The 14479-nt window shown below is 52.0% G+C and overlaps 1 protein-coding gene across 5 annotated transcripts in view; it reads left to right on the top strand.

Moving 5' to 3' along the window:
• The window catches only part of LOC140408776 (protein FAM184B-like), a 496156-nt gene that overhangs the window by 410711 nt on the left and 70966 nt on the right, over positions 1 to 14479 (top strand). For all 5 annotated transcript variants that reach the window (XM_072496452.1, XM_072496448.1, XM_072496447.1 and 2 more), the window contains 2 exons: positions 4250 to 4396; positions 5020 to 5137. In XM_072496452.1, the coding sequence (XP_072352553.1) occupies positions 4250 to 4396; positions 5020 to 5137 (265 nt within the window). The remainder of the gene's footprint in view (positions 1 to 4249; positions 4397 to 5019; positions 5138 to 14479) is intronic.

Here is a 14479-nt window from a genome sequence, read left to right as displayed (position 1 = left end):
TTTTTGTTTCAGATTTCAGGCATTTGCTGTAATTTGCTTTTAGCAGCCATGGGTTTATTGAATGGTGGAGCAGGCTTGAAGGGCCAAATGGCCCACTCCTGACCCTATGTCGAGCAATGGTATACTTCAAGAAGGATGTTTTCTAGACGTAGAATCCCTAGTGCAGAAAGAGGCCATTCGGCCTCTGCACTGGCCCTCTGAAAGAGCACCATACAAGGCCCAATTCACCGCCCTATCCGCATAACCCCACCTAGTGACAATTTAGAATAGCCAATCCACCACACCTACACATCTTTAGAATGTGGGAGCATCCGGAGGAAACCCATGCAGACACGAGACGAATGTGCAAACTCCACACAGTCACCCGAGGTCAGAATCGAACCCGGGTCTCTGTCGCTGTGAGGCTCTGTGAGGCAGCAGTGCTAACCACAATGCCACCATAACTTCTCTGGAGACATCAGCAGGTCCATTGTGTGCTAGCACAGAAATCCACTCAAGCTGTGCTTTTTAAAATTATTTCACAGATATGAATGTCCTTGATACAGTCAGCATTTATTATCCATCCCTAACTGCCCTTGAGAAAGAGTTGGTGAGCCACCATCTTAAATGACAAAAGAACAAAGAACAAAGAAATGTACAGCACAGGAACAAGCCCTTCGGCCCTCCAAGCCCGTGCCGACCATGCTGCCCGACTAAACTACAATCTTCTACACTTCCTGGGTCCGTATCCCTCTATTCCCATCCTATTCATGTATTTGTCAAGATGCCCCTTAAATGTCACTATCGTCCCTGCTTCCACCACCACCTCCGGTAGCGAGTTCCAGGCACCCACTACCCTCTGCGTAAAAAACTTGCCTCGTACATCTCCTCTAAACCTTGCCCCTCTCACCTTAAACCTCTGCCCCCTAGTAATTGACCCCTCTACCCTGGGGAAAAGCCTCTGACTATCCACTCTGTCTATGCCCCTCATAATTTTGTAGACCTCTATCAGGTCGCCCCTCAACCTCCTTCGTTTCAGTGAGAACAAACCGAGTTTATTCAACCGCTCCTCATAGCTAATGCCCTCCATACCAGGCAACATTCTGGTAAATCTCTTCTGCACCCTCTCCAAAGCCTCCACATCCTTCTGGTAGTGTGGTGACCAGAATTGAACACTATACTTCAAGTGTGGCCTAACTAAGGTTCTATACAGCTGCAACATGACTTGCCAATTCTTATACTCAATGCCCCGGCCAATGAAGGCAAGCATGCCGTATGCCTTCTTGACTACCGTCTCCACCTGTGTTGCCCCTTTCAGTGACCTGTGGACCTGTACTCCTAGATCTCTTTGACTTTCAATACTCTTGAGGGTTCTACCATTCACTGTATATTCCCTACCTGCATTAGACCTTCCAAAATGCATTACCTCACATTTGTATCATGACTTCCCAGAGGTAGACATCTTCCATATTTGTGTGGTAGCTCCTGAGTCAGGCTAAGCAGCAGTACTCTGCTGTTGGGTAAATTAGGACGAGTAAAGCATTGGGTATTGTGTTGACTCTAACCAAAGTGGTACCCACTATTGACAGAATGAAAAGATGTAGTGGATATGGATTAAAGGAGAATCAATTTCAGATTTGTTCCACAGAGTTTCTGGGGCCAGGCTTATTTACAATGTACATAAATGAATTGAATTTAAGATTTGACGGAAAAAAGCTACCAGTTTTGTCTCCATCCCCAAGTTCCATCTCCCTCCCCTATAACTGGTTTGGTCAAACCATAGTCCAAGAAACTTTAGTGTCTGATTTTATCCTGAACTGACTTTCTGACCCCATTACATTCCATCACAAAGATTACTTAATTTGATCTCCATAATATTACATATCTTAGCTCCTCTGCCAACATTCAAAGGATAGAATTTCATTAGGGCTGTTCATGATGGGAGTTAGACGTAAAAATCGGTGAATTAAAATATCAAAGATTGGTCTTGGGTAGTATAGCATCAGCCACCTGTTAGATTTTCCTGCCTGAATACTGCCCAGGATCCCAAACAATGTGGGAAGTACCATCCATATTGTCTACTTCCCAAGATGAATAAGAAATTCATGGGACAGGGTTCTCTGTTTCTGAGACTTTAAGTGTTGATGCCGCCGCAGAATCGTGGAGTTCCACGAGAACAAACCTGGCACTGCACGTGGGCTGATTCAGCGACTGTTAAGGGCTATTACAATGAGAAATGGTGCCGGATTCACCGGTTTCGTGATTGACACTCAGGATGCTGATGAGCTGTAGCTACATATACACACCGCATTCCCTGCACACACCATCCCAGCCAACAAGATGGCAGCAAGATATTCGGCCTTGGGGAGAAGGCAGGAGAATGGGGATGAGAAAATATCAGCCATGATTGAATGGCAGAGCAGACTCGATGGGCCGAGTGGCCTAATTCTGCTCCTATGTCTTATGGTCTAAGATTCACCGACGCTGAGCTCGAGAGCCCCCTGGACGCGGTGGAGGAGATGCGGATGACCCTGTATCACAGCCAGGAAGGAGGCTGCCAGCTGCCACAATTCGTTGTGCCTGGGCGCAGGTGGCAGAGGTGCTCAGTGCCATGGGCAACACCATCTGGATCGTCCAGCAGGACCAAAAAAACTACACAACCTCCTCAGAGCCGCCAAGGTGAGTCGGCAACACTGTGCCCCTGGCATCAACCCCCGTCCCACACACCCATAGCCGCCTACCCGGAGGACGGCAGAACCCCCACCCTGCACCACATGCTGACACCCATTCCTGCCTCCATGGCTGGGTGCCCAGGCCACAGAGGTCACCCCTGGGCCGCACGCGTCGGACTGTCTAACACTGTCATTTTCTGTTCTCCCCCCGACTCCCAGAAGAATTCTGCCCACAACCACCGGGAGGGGGAGAGGACAGGAGGGGGACTGCCTGACCAGCGGCCGCTAACATGGCAGAGCAGAGGGCCCTGGATGTGGTCAGTGGCCCAGAGGAAAGGGAAGTCCCCGAGGTGGGGTTAGGCTGTGGGTGAGACCCCGCTTAGTTGCGAATCCCCATGACACATGTGTCAATCCGCATTCCCAACACCATCCCCACACCACCCTCACCCCCACACCACCCACACACTGCACACCCCACCCTCTCACCCTATAATACACCCACCCTCTCACCCTACACCACCCCCACCCTTACCACCCCCACCCATACGCTTACCCCCACCACCCCTCAACCTGCGGTCTAATCATGCGTTTTGTCTTGTGTCTTGCAGAAGCAGCTGGGGATATGAGGCTCCATCCGGTGTGCCCCCCCCCCCACCCCCCACCCCACCCCCACCCCCCATGAGCCGTACACCGACGAGAGCACCTCGGATGGTAGCCCTCCGCCCAAGACTCAGGAGGCCCCGGCTCTCGATTCGGAGATGACACTGACTGTCTGTCACAGCTGTCAACAACACCCTCCACCATCCCAGAGACACTCACCCTGGTTGGGCACTTTAGTGAACAGGCTCCAGGGACACTCTCTGGTGCACACCACACAGCTGATCCGATACAGCAGGTGGATGTAGGAACTCCCTAGGCGGCAGACGATCGGAGGGACTAGCTGCAGTCCAGACGGGTCTCGGGCTTCTGGAACGGACAGTCCCATCAATTGTGGAGATACATGAGGTGTAGCCGGCGAGCATCCAACACTGTCATATGTCCTGAAGGCCGCCTTGGAGAATGTTTACCCGAAGATCGGAGCTGAATGTCCTTGATTGCTGGAGTGTTCCCGACTGGAAGGAAAGACTCCTGCGCCGTGACTGTTGCGCAGTGTCCGTTAACAGACTGATCACATTACATGTAATCCCCACCATGCTGCCCGGGTTTGCAGAATCTTACTAACTGTCCTGGGTGAGACAATTCATACCTCGATTACCTGTGATTATCCCTCACCCCACTCACACTATTGGTACCTGTAAAGACTTGTTTACCTGTAAAGACCCACATTCCACCATCCTTGCAATTCCAATCTGTAATTATCTTGCAGTTGTGTCTCTGCCTATATATGCTGCGTTTGTGAACCTGCCTCCACTTCACATGATGAAGGAGCAGCGCTTCGGAAGTTTGTGATTTCAAATAAACCTGTTGGACTTTAATCTGGTGTTGTGCGACTTCTTATTTTGCGACTAGTGAATAATTACCATAAATTTATGCCATTGTGTTTTTCTTGCATAGAATTGCCACAATATTGTCTTATTTCTTTTTTATCAATGTTAAAGGTCTTTGGAAGAAGAGCTTAAGGACAAACATGAAAAAGAAATCAACTTCTTGAAACAAAATCACCTTAAAGAAATCCAAGGCATTGTGTCTGATTTCAGCAGTTCCCAAACCCGTCTCCAAGCAAAGATAGTTTCCTTGGAAACAGAGTAAGCGTTACATTCCCTGTTTAAATGCAAATCTGTACAGAATGAAAAAAAATCGGCGTTTGTTTTAAACGTGAAAAATCACGCAAATAAAAACTAGGTGTTAAATCGCTTGAGACCAGAGTGCAGATGCATCACCTGCCAAAATTGAGGATGAAAACTAATCTGACAAGATTTACCTATTTTCTGAGATTTCTGGCCAATTTATGGTGAACGAGTGAGTGGGACAACTGCAGAAATCGCTTTGTTACATAGATAAAACTCTGCAAAGCAAATTAAAACTTGTCAGGATCTTATTAACGGCACAGCATCACAATTGGAATCAACTTATTTGTCTTATCTCAATTCATGTCTTAATCTGCAATTTGTTTCGCTTTGACTTTTATTGTTAATAATACCTCATTGTTTTCATACTTGGCTTCCTCTTAGTTGTTTTGTACAAGAGACACAATTGCAAGATGATTTCACCCACCATGGGGTAGAATACTCGGCACGCTACTATTTCTAGTCTCAGTGTTAACTCTTTTTGGGGGTTATTATATTGTCAAGTTTCAATATAAATTATTGTTACAATGTGTTGATAAGTGACTCATAACAGTCTCTTACAAACCTGTAATTATTCGCAGAGTGAAAGAGGTGGAAGAAAAATCGAGGAAGCATGAATCCAAGCCAGAAGATTTGAACCACATTAGCAAACTACAAGATAAGCTATCTGAACGTGACCGTGTTATCAAAAGACTTTTGGTAAGCATTTTCTGCTTGAGGTTTCTAAATAGAGATCAACAAATTAAGATATAGACCCGGTGTCCTTTGAAAAATAATCTATTCCCATTCAACCAGTTTAATTATTGTCTTAATTAAAGTGTTTCATTTATTTGTAGGACTAGCATAAATGTTACAGCTGTAACGATCTCCATCACTTTAAGGAATTAAAACGAGATTTGCTTTCAAGCATGTACACGATTTATAATAATGAGTACATTGAATTCTTCCACTTCACGAACAATTAAATATGAAAATGGACATTCCAGAGGCAGCTGTCATGTTTTTTTTTACTAATAAGGATAACTTTAATCTCATGCTCAAAACTTGAAAAACAAAGATTTTTTTTATCTGCCATGCCTGGTGAGCTGTCTGCACAACTATTCTCCATGGCAAACCTTTACTGGGGGGGATGAAGGTTCAAATGCAGTTCAGGGAAAGGGAATGATTATCTTCCGCAGTGGCAGCTGTCATGTTTCAGTAGGAAACCTTTATCACAAAAATGCTTTATTCACTTCAACAGAACATTTATTTCTGCAGAGAACAAATGGTTGAGGCTGTGCAATTAACTGGATTCAGTTTTCTTCCTAGCTCAAATGTGACAGTGGATAAAAGGAGTTGTAGATATCTGTCAGGCTTCCAGAATCTGTGTCATTTTACAAATGTGAAATTTCAATCTATAAAACAAAAAGTGGAGTGTGACTTTACCTGGTGGTGGAGTACGTACAAGAGTGTCAACAGTACAACAGCTCATCTTCTCATAATGCTTAATACTTCTAAGTGCATTATAAAACATTATAGCAATAAATGTGACTAACTACAGATTGTGATGCCTTTGGTGTTTTCTGATTTAGCATTGTTGGGTCCTGACTTTTATTGTTTGCGTCTTGTGCTAAACCACTGTTGCACCTCTATTAGGTGATATATGGTAGGACCTGTACTACAGGTATGTTCGTAGGCCCTGCCTGCTGGCTCCGCCCAGTAGGCAGAGTATAAATATGTGTGTCCTCCATGCTGCAGCCATTTCGCCAGCTGCTGTGGGAGGCCACACATCTTAGAGCAATAAAGCCTCAGTTGTACCCAACTCAAGTCTTTGCGCAATTGATCGTGCATCAATTTATTGCTCTAAGATTTTCAAAAGATGCACCTCCGTACCAAACCGGATCGCCTGCAGTTGGATCCGCATGCAAGCGACGCCAAATAGGGCTTTCAACACTGGCTAGCTTGCTTCGAGGCGTAGATCAACTCGACGTCCACCCCTGTTTCGGAGGCTCAGAAAATACAGATCGTGTACTCAAGGTTGAGCTCCAGCGTATTCCCAGGATGCGGCGAACTACGCCGAAGCCATGACGCTTCTCAAGGAGAATTACGCTCAGAAGACGAACACGCTTTTTGCCAGGCACGTACTCGCCACACGCTCTCAACTCCCTGGTGAGTCCATAGAAGACTTCTGGCGGGCCCTAATCCCACTCATCTGGGACTGTGACTGTCAGGCCGTTACAGCCACTGAACATTCAAACCTCCTTATGCGGGACGTGTTTGTTACGGGGATTGGGTCGGACCTCATACGCCAGCGACTGTTAGGGGGACCACGTTCGACCTAGCGGAGACAAAGAAACTAGCGCTCTCCATGACGGTCGCCTTGCGCAACATTCAGGCCTACAACCCCAGCCGCGCGGCCCACGCCTCCTGCGCATCGTGGACCCCACAGACAGCCGCCCCAGCGGGGGGCCTTACCCAGCCAATACGCCTGCGCCACGCGCCAGACAGCAAACTCTGGGGGTCCCGATGCTATTTCTGCAGCCAGCAGAAACACCCCCGCCAACGCTGCCCGGCCCGCGCTGCCCTTTGTAAAGTTTGCGGTAAGAAGGGGTACTTCGCCGCGGTGTGCCAGGCCCGTGCAGTCTCCGCTATCACCCCCACCCCCCTCGTTTATGGACAATAGGCGCCGCCATCTTCACCTCCCCGGACCACGTGCGGCCAGTGGGCGCCGTCATCTTCTCTCCCTCAGACCAAGCACGGCTAGTGGGTGCCACCATCTTCCCCCTGAGCAACACGTGCGGCCCATGGGCGCCGCCATCTTGTTCAACCCCCACTACGTGTGGCCCATGGGTGCCGCCATTTTGTACTCCTCTAGATCTTCAGCCGCCATTTTGTCCTCCTCGAGATCTTCAGGCGCTACCATCCTGTCTCCCCCACGGCACATGGGCACCGCCAGCGTTCCAGGACCAGGGCTCCCCAGGCTCCCCGTCATCCTACAGCAGCGACGACCAACCACGACGCGTCTCAGTGACCATCGACCAGTCTCGTCCGCACAACCTGGCCACCGCATCGACCAGCATGAAAGTCAACGGACACATGACCTCTTGTCTGCTGGACTCCGGGAGCACCAAGAGTTTCATCCACCGGATACGGTAAGGCGCTGCTCCCTCGCGGCACACCCCGCCAATCAAAGAATCTCCCTGGCCTCCGGATCCCATTCCGTGGCGATCCGGAGGTACTGTATGGTCACACTCACGCTCCAGGGTGTAGAATTCAGCGGCTTCCGCCTCTACGTCCTCCCTAACCTCTGCGCTGCCCTACTGCTCGGCCTGGATTTCCAGTGCAACCTCCAGAGCCGAACCCTGAAATTCGGCGGGCCCCTACCATCCCTCACTGTGTGCGGCCTCGCGACTCTAAAAGTCGATCCGCCTTCCCTCTTCGCAAATCTAACCTTGGATTGCAAACCCGTCGCCACCAGGAGCAGACGGTACAGCACCTAGGACAGGACCTTCATCAGGTCCGAGGTCCAGTGGCTGTTTCGGGAAGGCATATTCGACGCCAGCAACAGCCCCTAGAGAGCCCAAGCGGTAGTAGTTAAAACTGGGGAGAAACACAGAATGGTCGTGGACTACAGCCAGACTATCAATCGGTACACGCAGCTCGACTCGCACCCCCTCCCACGCATATCTGATATGGTCAATCAGATTGCACAGTACCGGGTCTTCTCAACTGTAGACCTCAAATCCGCCTACCACCAGCTCCCCATTCGTAAATCGGACCGCCCATACACTGCCTTCGAGGCAGACGGCCGCCTCTATCACTTCCTCAGGGTTCCCTTCAGCGTCACCAATGGGGTCTCTGTCTTCCAAAGGGAGATGGACCGAATGGTCAACGGGTACGGTTTGCGGGCCACCTTTCCATACTAGACAACGTCACCATCTGCGGCCATGATCAGCAGGACCACAACGCCAACCTTGCCAAATTTCGCCACACCGCCACTCTCCTAAACCTCACTTACAAGGAGAAGTGCGTGTTTAGCACGACCCGCTTAGCCATCCTCGGCTATGTGGTCCAGAATGGAGTTCTGGGGCCCAATCCCGACTACATGCGCCCCCTCTAGGAGCTCCCCCACTGCCCCAAGGCCCTCAAACGCTGCCTGGGGTTCTTTTCGTACTACACTCAGTGGGTCCCAAACTATGCGGACAAGGCCCGCCCACTCATACAGTCCACCCATTTTCTCCTGACGGCCAAGGCCCAACAGGCCTTCGCCTGTATCAGAGCTGATATCGCCAAGGCCGGCATGCACGCAGTAGACGAGACACTGCCCTTTCAAGTAGAGAGCGACGCATCAGACGTCGCCCTAGCCGCCATCCTCAATCACGCAGGCAGACCCGTGACATTCTTTTCCCGCACCCTTCATGCCTCAGAAATTCGGCACTCATCTATCGAAAAGAGGCCCAAGCTATCGTTGAAGTTGTGCGGCATTGGAGGCATTACCTGGCCGGCAGGAGATTCACTCTCCTCACTGACCAACGGTCAGTATCCTTCATGTTCAATAACACACAGCAGGGCAAGATCAAGAATGATAAGATCTTGAGGTGGAGGATCGAGCTCTCCACCTACAATTACGAGATTTTGTATCGCCCCGGTAAAGTCAACGAGCCCCCAGACGCCCTATCCCGAGGTACATGTGCCAGCGCACAGGTAGACCGACTCCGGACCCTGCACGACAGTCTTTGTCACCTGGGAGTCACACGGTTGTACCATTTCATAAAGGCCCGCAATCTGCCCTACTCCGTCGAGGAAGTACGGACAATCACCAGGGACTGCCAGGTCTGTGCGGAGTGCAAGCCGCACTTCTTCCGGCCGGACCGTGCGTGCCTGGTGAAGGCCTCCCGCCCCTTTGAGCGCCTCAGTGTGGATTTCAAAGGGCCCCTCCCCTCCACCGACCGTAACACGTATTTTCTCAGTGTGGTCGATGAGTACTCTAGATTCCCCTTCGCCATCCCATGCCCTGACACGACGTCTGCTACCATCATCAAAGCCCTCAACACAATCTTCGCTCTGTTCGGTTTCCCCGCCTACATCCACAGTGACAGGGGATCCTCCTTCATGAGTGATGAGCTGCATCAGTTTCTGCTCAGCAGGGGTATCGCCTCCAGCAGAACGACAAGCTACAACCCCCGGGTAAAGGGACAGGTAGAGAGGGAGAATGGGACGATATGGAGGGCTGATAACTGGCTCTACGGTCCAGGAACCTCCCGGCCTCCCGCTGGCAGGAGGTCCTCCCTGATGCACTACACATTCGATCATTACTGTGCACCGCCACTAACAACACACCCCACGAACGTCTTTTTGCCTTCCCCAGGAAGTCCACATTCGGGGTGTCGCTCCCAACTTGGCTCGCAGCTCCAGGACACGTACTGCTCCGTAGGCATGTCCGACTCAACAAGGCGGACCCATTGGTGGAAAGGGTGCAATTGCTCCATGCAAACCCCCAGTATGCCTACGTGGCGTACCCCGGCGGCCGCCAGTATACTGTCTCCCTCAGGGACCTGGCACCAGCAGGTCACACACACACACACACCCCCGGCCCGGCACCACCCTCCCCTCCTCCGGCTCTCCCAGCAGCAACCTCCCCGGGACCATCTGTCCTTCCCCTGCCCACGCTTGAGGGTGAAGAGGATTTCGGCACGCTCCCGGAGGCCCCAGACATCAGACCAGCATCGGCATCGCCGCTACCCCTACGTCGCTCCCAGCGGCACATCAAGGCCCCGGATTGGTTAAACCTCTAACTGGTCCACTGGACTTCAGAAGACATTTTTTTTCCCTCTCTATCAAAAATTGTAAATGTAAATATAAAAAGAAAACCATTTGTGGTATATAGTTCTCCACCACCCCCGCCGGACTCAATTTTAACAGGGGGTGAATGTGGTAAACCACTGTTGCACCTCTATTAGGTGATGTATGGTAGGACCTGTACTACAGGTACGTTGGTAGTCTGTGCCTGCTGGCTCTGCCCAGTAGGCGGAGTATAAATATGTGTGTCCTCCATGCTGCAGCCATTTTGTCAGCTGCTGTGGGAGGCCACACATCTTAGAGCAATAAAACCTCAGTTGTACCCAACTCAAGTCTTTGTGCAATTGATCGTGCATCATGACTTCTAAACGTATTAGGAATATTGCTGTTTCATATATATCAAGGTATTAGACAGCGAATCTGGGGAATAGGATGGATTTCAATCTTGTTAAAAAACCCCAGCATAGAGATTCTGGCAGCATTGTTTTGCCACCAGAAATATGGTTGTGTGGAAGATCCAAATCTCTAGGATGGTTCATTAATATATAGAAATAGAAAATTTAGTCCCTTGATCCAGTTTCACCATTTAAGTACATAATTTAATAATAATCTTTATTGTCACAAGTAGGCTTACATTAACACTGCAATGAAATTACTGTGAAAATCCCCTAGTCGCCTCATTCCGGCGCCTGTTCGTGTACACAGAGGGAGAATTCAGAATGTCCAATTCATCTTGGTGTTGGAAACCCGTCTGGACGGCAGCTAGTCCCTGGGGTCGGCCCGCCCTCCGGCTCACCCTCGGGAGTTTCTACCTTAACCAGCTGTACTGGAGCATGTGCGTGATGCACACCAGATAGTGTCCCAGGAGTTTTTTCACTAAAATGCCCAACCGAGGCGAATGTCTGTGGGATGGTGGAGGGTATTGGAGACAGCTGTAACGGTAAGTTGTGTCATCCCTGGAGTCAAGCGCCCAGGTGTCCTGGGATTGGGGTCAATGGCTCTCGTCCGTGTCGGTATCGCCCTCATCGCTGGTCAGCACCTGGGATTCTGGCTTTGGCTGTGGCTGGAGTCAGTCGGGGCCCGGGACATCAGAAGGACCCGCCCCAGTACCAGCAGCTGCTACAAGACAATACGAATGGTTAGACCGCGGGCCGGGGGAGAGTGGGGGTGTGTTGGGAGGGGAGGAGGTTGTTGTGTTTGAGAGAAGGGGTGGTTGAGTGGCGGTGTGGGTGTGAGGGTGGCGAGGGCGGGTGGTGTGGGGGTGGTCTGAGCATGAGTGTGGTGTGGGGGTGGTGGTGGGGGAGCGGGGCTGGGGGTGGGGTGACACAGGTAGCATGGGGAACTGCAACTCAGCGGGGTCTCACTTCCCTACCCGATGCCGACCTCCGCCCCGGGGACTGACCTTTCTTCAGGACCACCGACCACATCCAGGGCCCGCTGCTCTTGTGCGGTGAGGGGCCACTGGTTCGTCGGTCTCCCTCCAGTCTTCTCCTGCTCCCGGCGGTTATGAGCGGCCTTCGCCTGGGGGCTGGGATAATAGAAAACGCAGTGTTAGACAGTCCAGGGGGTGGGTAGCTGGTGACTTCAGTGACCTGGACACCCGGTCATGGCAGCCGGTATGGGTGCCGGTTCGTGGTGCAGGGTGGGAGTTCATCCACTCTCAGGTGGGGGGTGCGGGGTTAAGGGCGTATGGGACGTGCGTTAGTGCCAGGGACACAGTCCTGCCTACTCACCCTGGCCACCTTGAGGAGGTTGTGCAGTTTCTTCCTGCACTGCAAGCCGTTCCAGATGGTGTTGCTCACGGCACTGACCACTTCTGCCACCTGGGCCCAGGCACGGCGAACAGCGGCGGCTGGCAGCCACCTTCCCAGCCCCGGGGTACAGGGTCACTCACCTCTCCTCCACAGCGTCTAGCAGGGTCTCGAGCTTTGCATCGGTGAATCTCGGGGCCGCTCTCCTTGCTGCCGTCTTGTTGGCTGGGATGAGTGTGTGTGGGGAGTGAAGTGTGTATATGCAGCTGCAGCTTGTCAGCCTCCTGAGTGACAGTCCCGAAACTGGCAAAACCCGCACCGTTTCTCATTAGAATTAATTGTGTTCCATGAGGCACCGGTGTTAGCCCTTTAACGGTCATTGAATCGGTCCAGGTGGGTCACCAGTTTTGCTGTTGTAGAACTCCTTGAATCCTACCCCAGCGTCAACACTTCAGGCGGGATTCTCCCGTCGCTGACGACAAAATTGCATTCGGCAATCGACCAGAAAATCCCCGTTTGCCTCGAAATCGGTGGTGCGCCGCTTTTGCCATGCTCCGCCCCCTCAAAAATGACGTACACTTTGAGCACGTCGTCGGGACGTCACCCCCTGAGGCCCACCCCTGATGCTTCCCCCCCCTCCCCCCGATGGGCCGAGACGGCGTAGAACTCTTATCCTTTTTTTTATCGTGGACCCCGCGTAACAGCTGCAGACTAGGTCCAGTGCGTCACATTCGGAGGGGGGAGCTGTTCCGCTGGCAAGGGGGCCTTCACTGGGGTTTTGGGGGGGGGGGGCTGGTAGGGGATGGTCCAGGGATGGCGAGGCTGGTTACAGGGTGGCAGTTTGTGGCAGGCCGGGTCCTCACACGGCCGGCGTCATGTTGCACGGCAGTATCCGCAGGTAAAACCGGGGGCTTTACGCTGCGCGGCTGCTAGCCCCCCCCACAGGACGGAGGATCGGTGCAGCTTTTGCGCCACTGTTCCCACCCCGGCGTCAGCACGTAGTCTGGAAATCGGAGAATCCAGCCCTTCGTCTCAGGAACAGAAAATCCAGCCGCATGTGTGTGACCTCCATTGTGTTGAGATCTGTAACTCCATATATAAAATTACCCATTCACAAAGCACTCCATTGCAAATAATTGCACTTTACAGTTTTATTGAAATGTGTTTAAAAGATTGCAACTTTAAAACCATCAAAAGGTGCCAAAAATCTGTTCGACACGTTTTTGAAAATCAGTCAGTTGAAGTTAATGGAAATAAAAATCATGAGTGATGCAAGAGGTGCTGCCAACTCACCATCAGTTTCACACTCTCGTACATAGTTGTGATCTACTCTTTTCAATTGATATTTGGCAGCTTCCAGAGTACACCGTGTTAGAGATTTCAAACAGTAAAAGGAACACCAGTGTGAAGCAGATTCCGGCGATCTCTCTGGAATCTGCCACAATGCGGCATTGATCAGTTTCCTTGTTGGAACTCTATGGGTGGGATCCGCCGTCCAGCGACGCCGGAATCACGATCGGGCAGAGAATCAGGCATCAGCCGAAAATCGAGGTCGGCGGCAGGAACGGAGCGCTATGCTCGCATGGGCATGCAAATCGTACAGCAACACTCGTTAACGCATCATAAACAGGGCCGACCCTGTAGTCTCCGGCCTCCCACGAAGCTCCCTCTCCACTAGGCGGAAGTGACAACAGTGTGCTTCACTTGTGGTTTTTAAAAATGGGGAGGGGCGCCGTGCCTGCTGAGGGAGAGAGAGGAGGCAAGTAAAGTTTCCAAAGGCGCCGCAGTCGGCTGATAGTTGTGCCGCTGGCTGGGGGTGGGGGTGTCAGCCATGGCCGGGAGGAGTTGCACAGGGCAACCTGGGGATGGGTTTTGGGCTCGGGGTGTTCCGCCCCCCAACCCCCTCTCCGGGACTGGGGTATTCAGGCACAGGCCATCAATGCCACAGTCTGCATGGCAGCCAACTAGATGTGCGCTCTGCTTGTGTCCTGTAAAGGTGCAGGGTGCCACCCCGCCCCCTCAGATCACCCCGCTAGGAACCTCAGACACTGGCCGACCCATCAACATGGTCCAGCGCAGCCAATGGCCCACCAGGTGTTGGCAACCCTCAGTGCACCCAGCCGAGGAGCTGGCCCAATGCAGCAGGAACAGAGGAAGAGCAGAGCGCCCCCCAAACAACAGGCGCATGCACCCTGGCCCCTCCAACCTTGCTGGCAAAGAGCCCTCCCAGTGCAGATGTCCCCCAGTGGCACCCCACAGGAACAACAGCCATTACCAAGCCCCATCTTCCCACTGCGCCCTGCTCCCACCCATCCTGCCCCCGGACAGGTAGGCTCCATCTGTGCATCGCACACAGGATCTACGGCGCACTACAACTACAGTCCCAACGCGTGCACAGCCCCTCCACCCTGCCCACATTCATGCCACCAGGCCTGGCGCTGGTAAGTGAGACACTGCCCCCCGCCTCCTCTCTTCCCCCCCACAACCAAGTACAACCCTGCCGGTGGGGAAT

Source organism: Scyliorhinus torazame, chromosome 3, assembly GCF_047496885.1.
Source record: "Scyliorhinus torazame isolate Kashiwa2021f chromosome 3, sScyTor2.1, whole genome shotgun sequence".
Classification (NCBI taxonomy): domain Eukaryota; kingdom Metazoa; phylum Chordata; class Chondrichthyes; order Carcharhiniformes; family Scyliorhinidae; genus Scyliorhinus; species Scyliorhinus torazame.
This window is presented reverse-complemented; position numbering and strand designations above follow the sequence as displayed.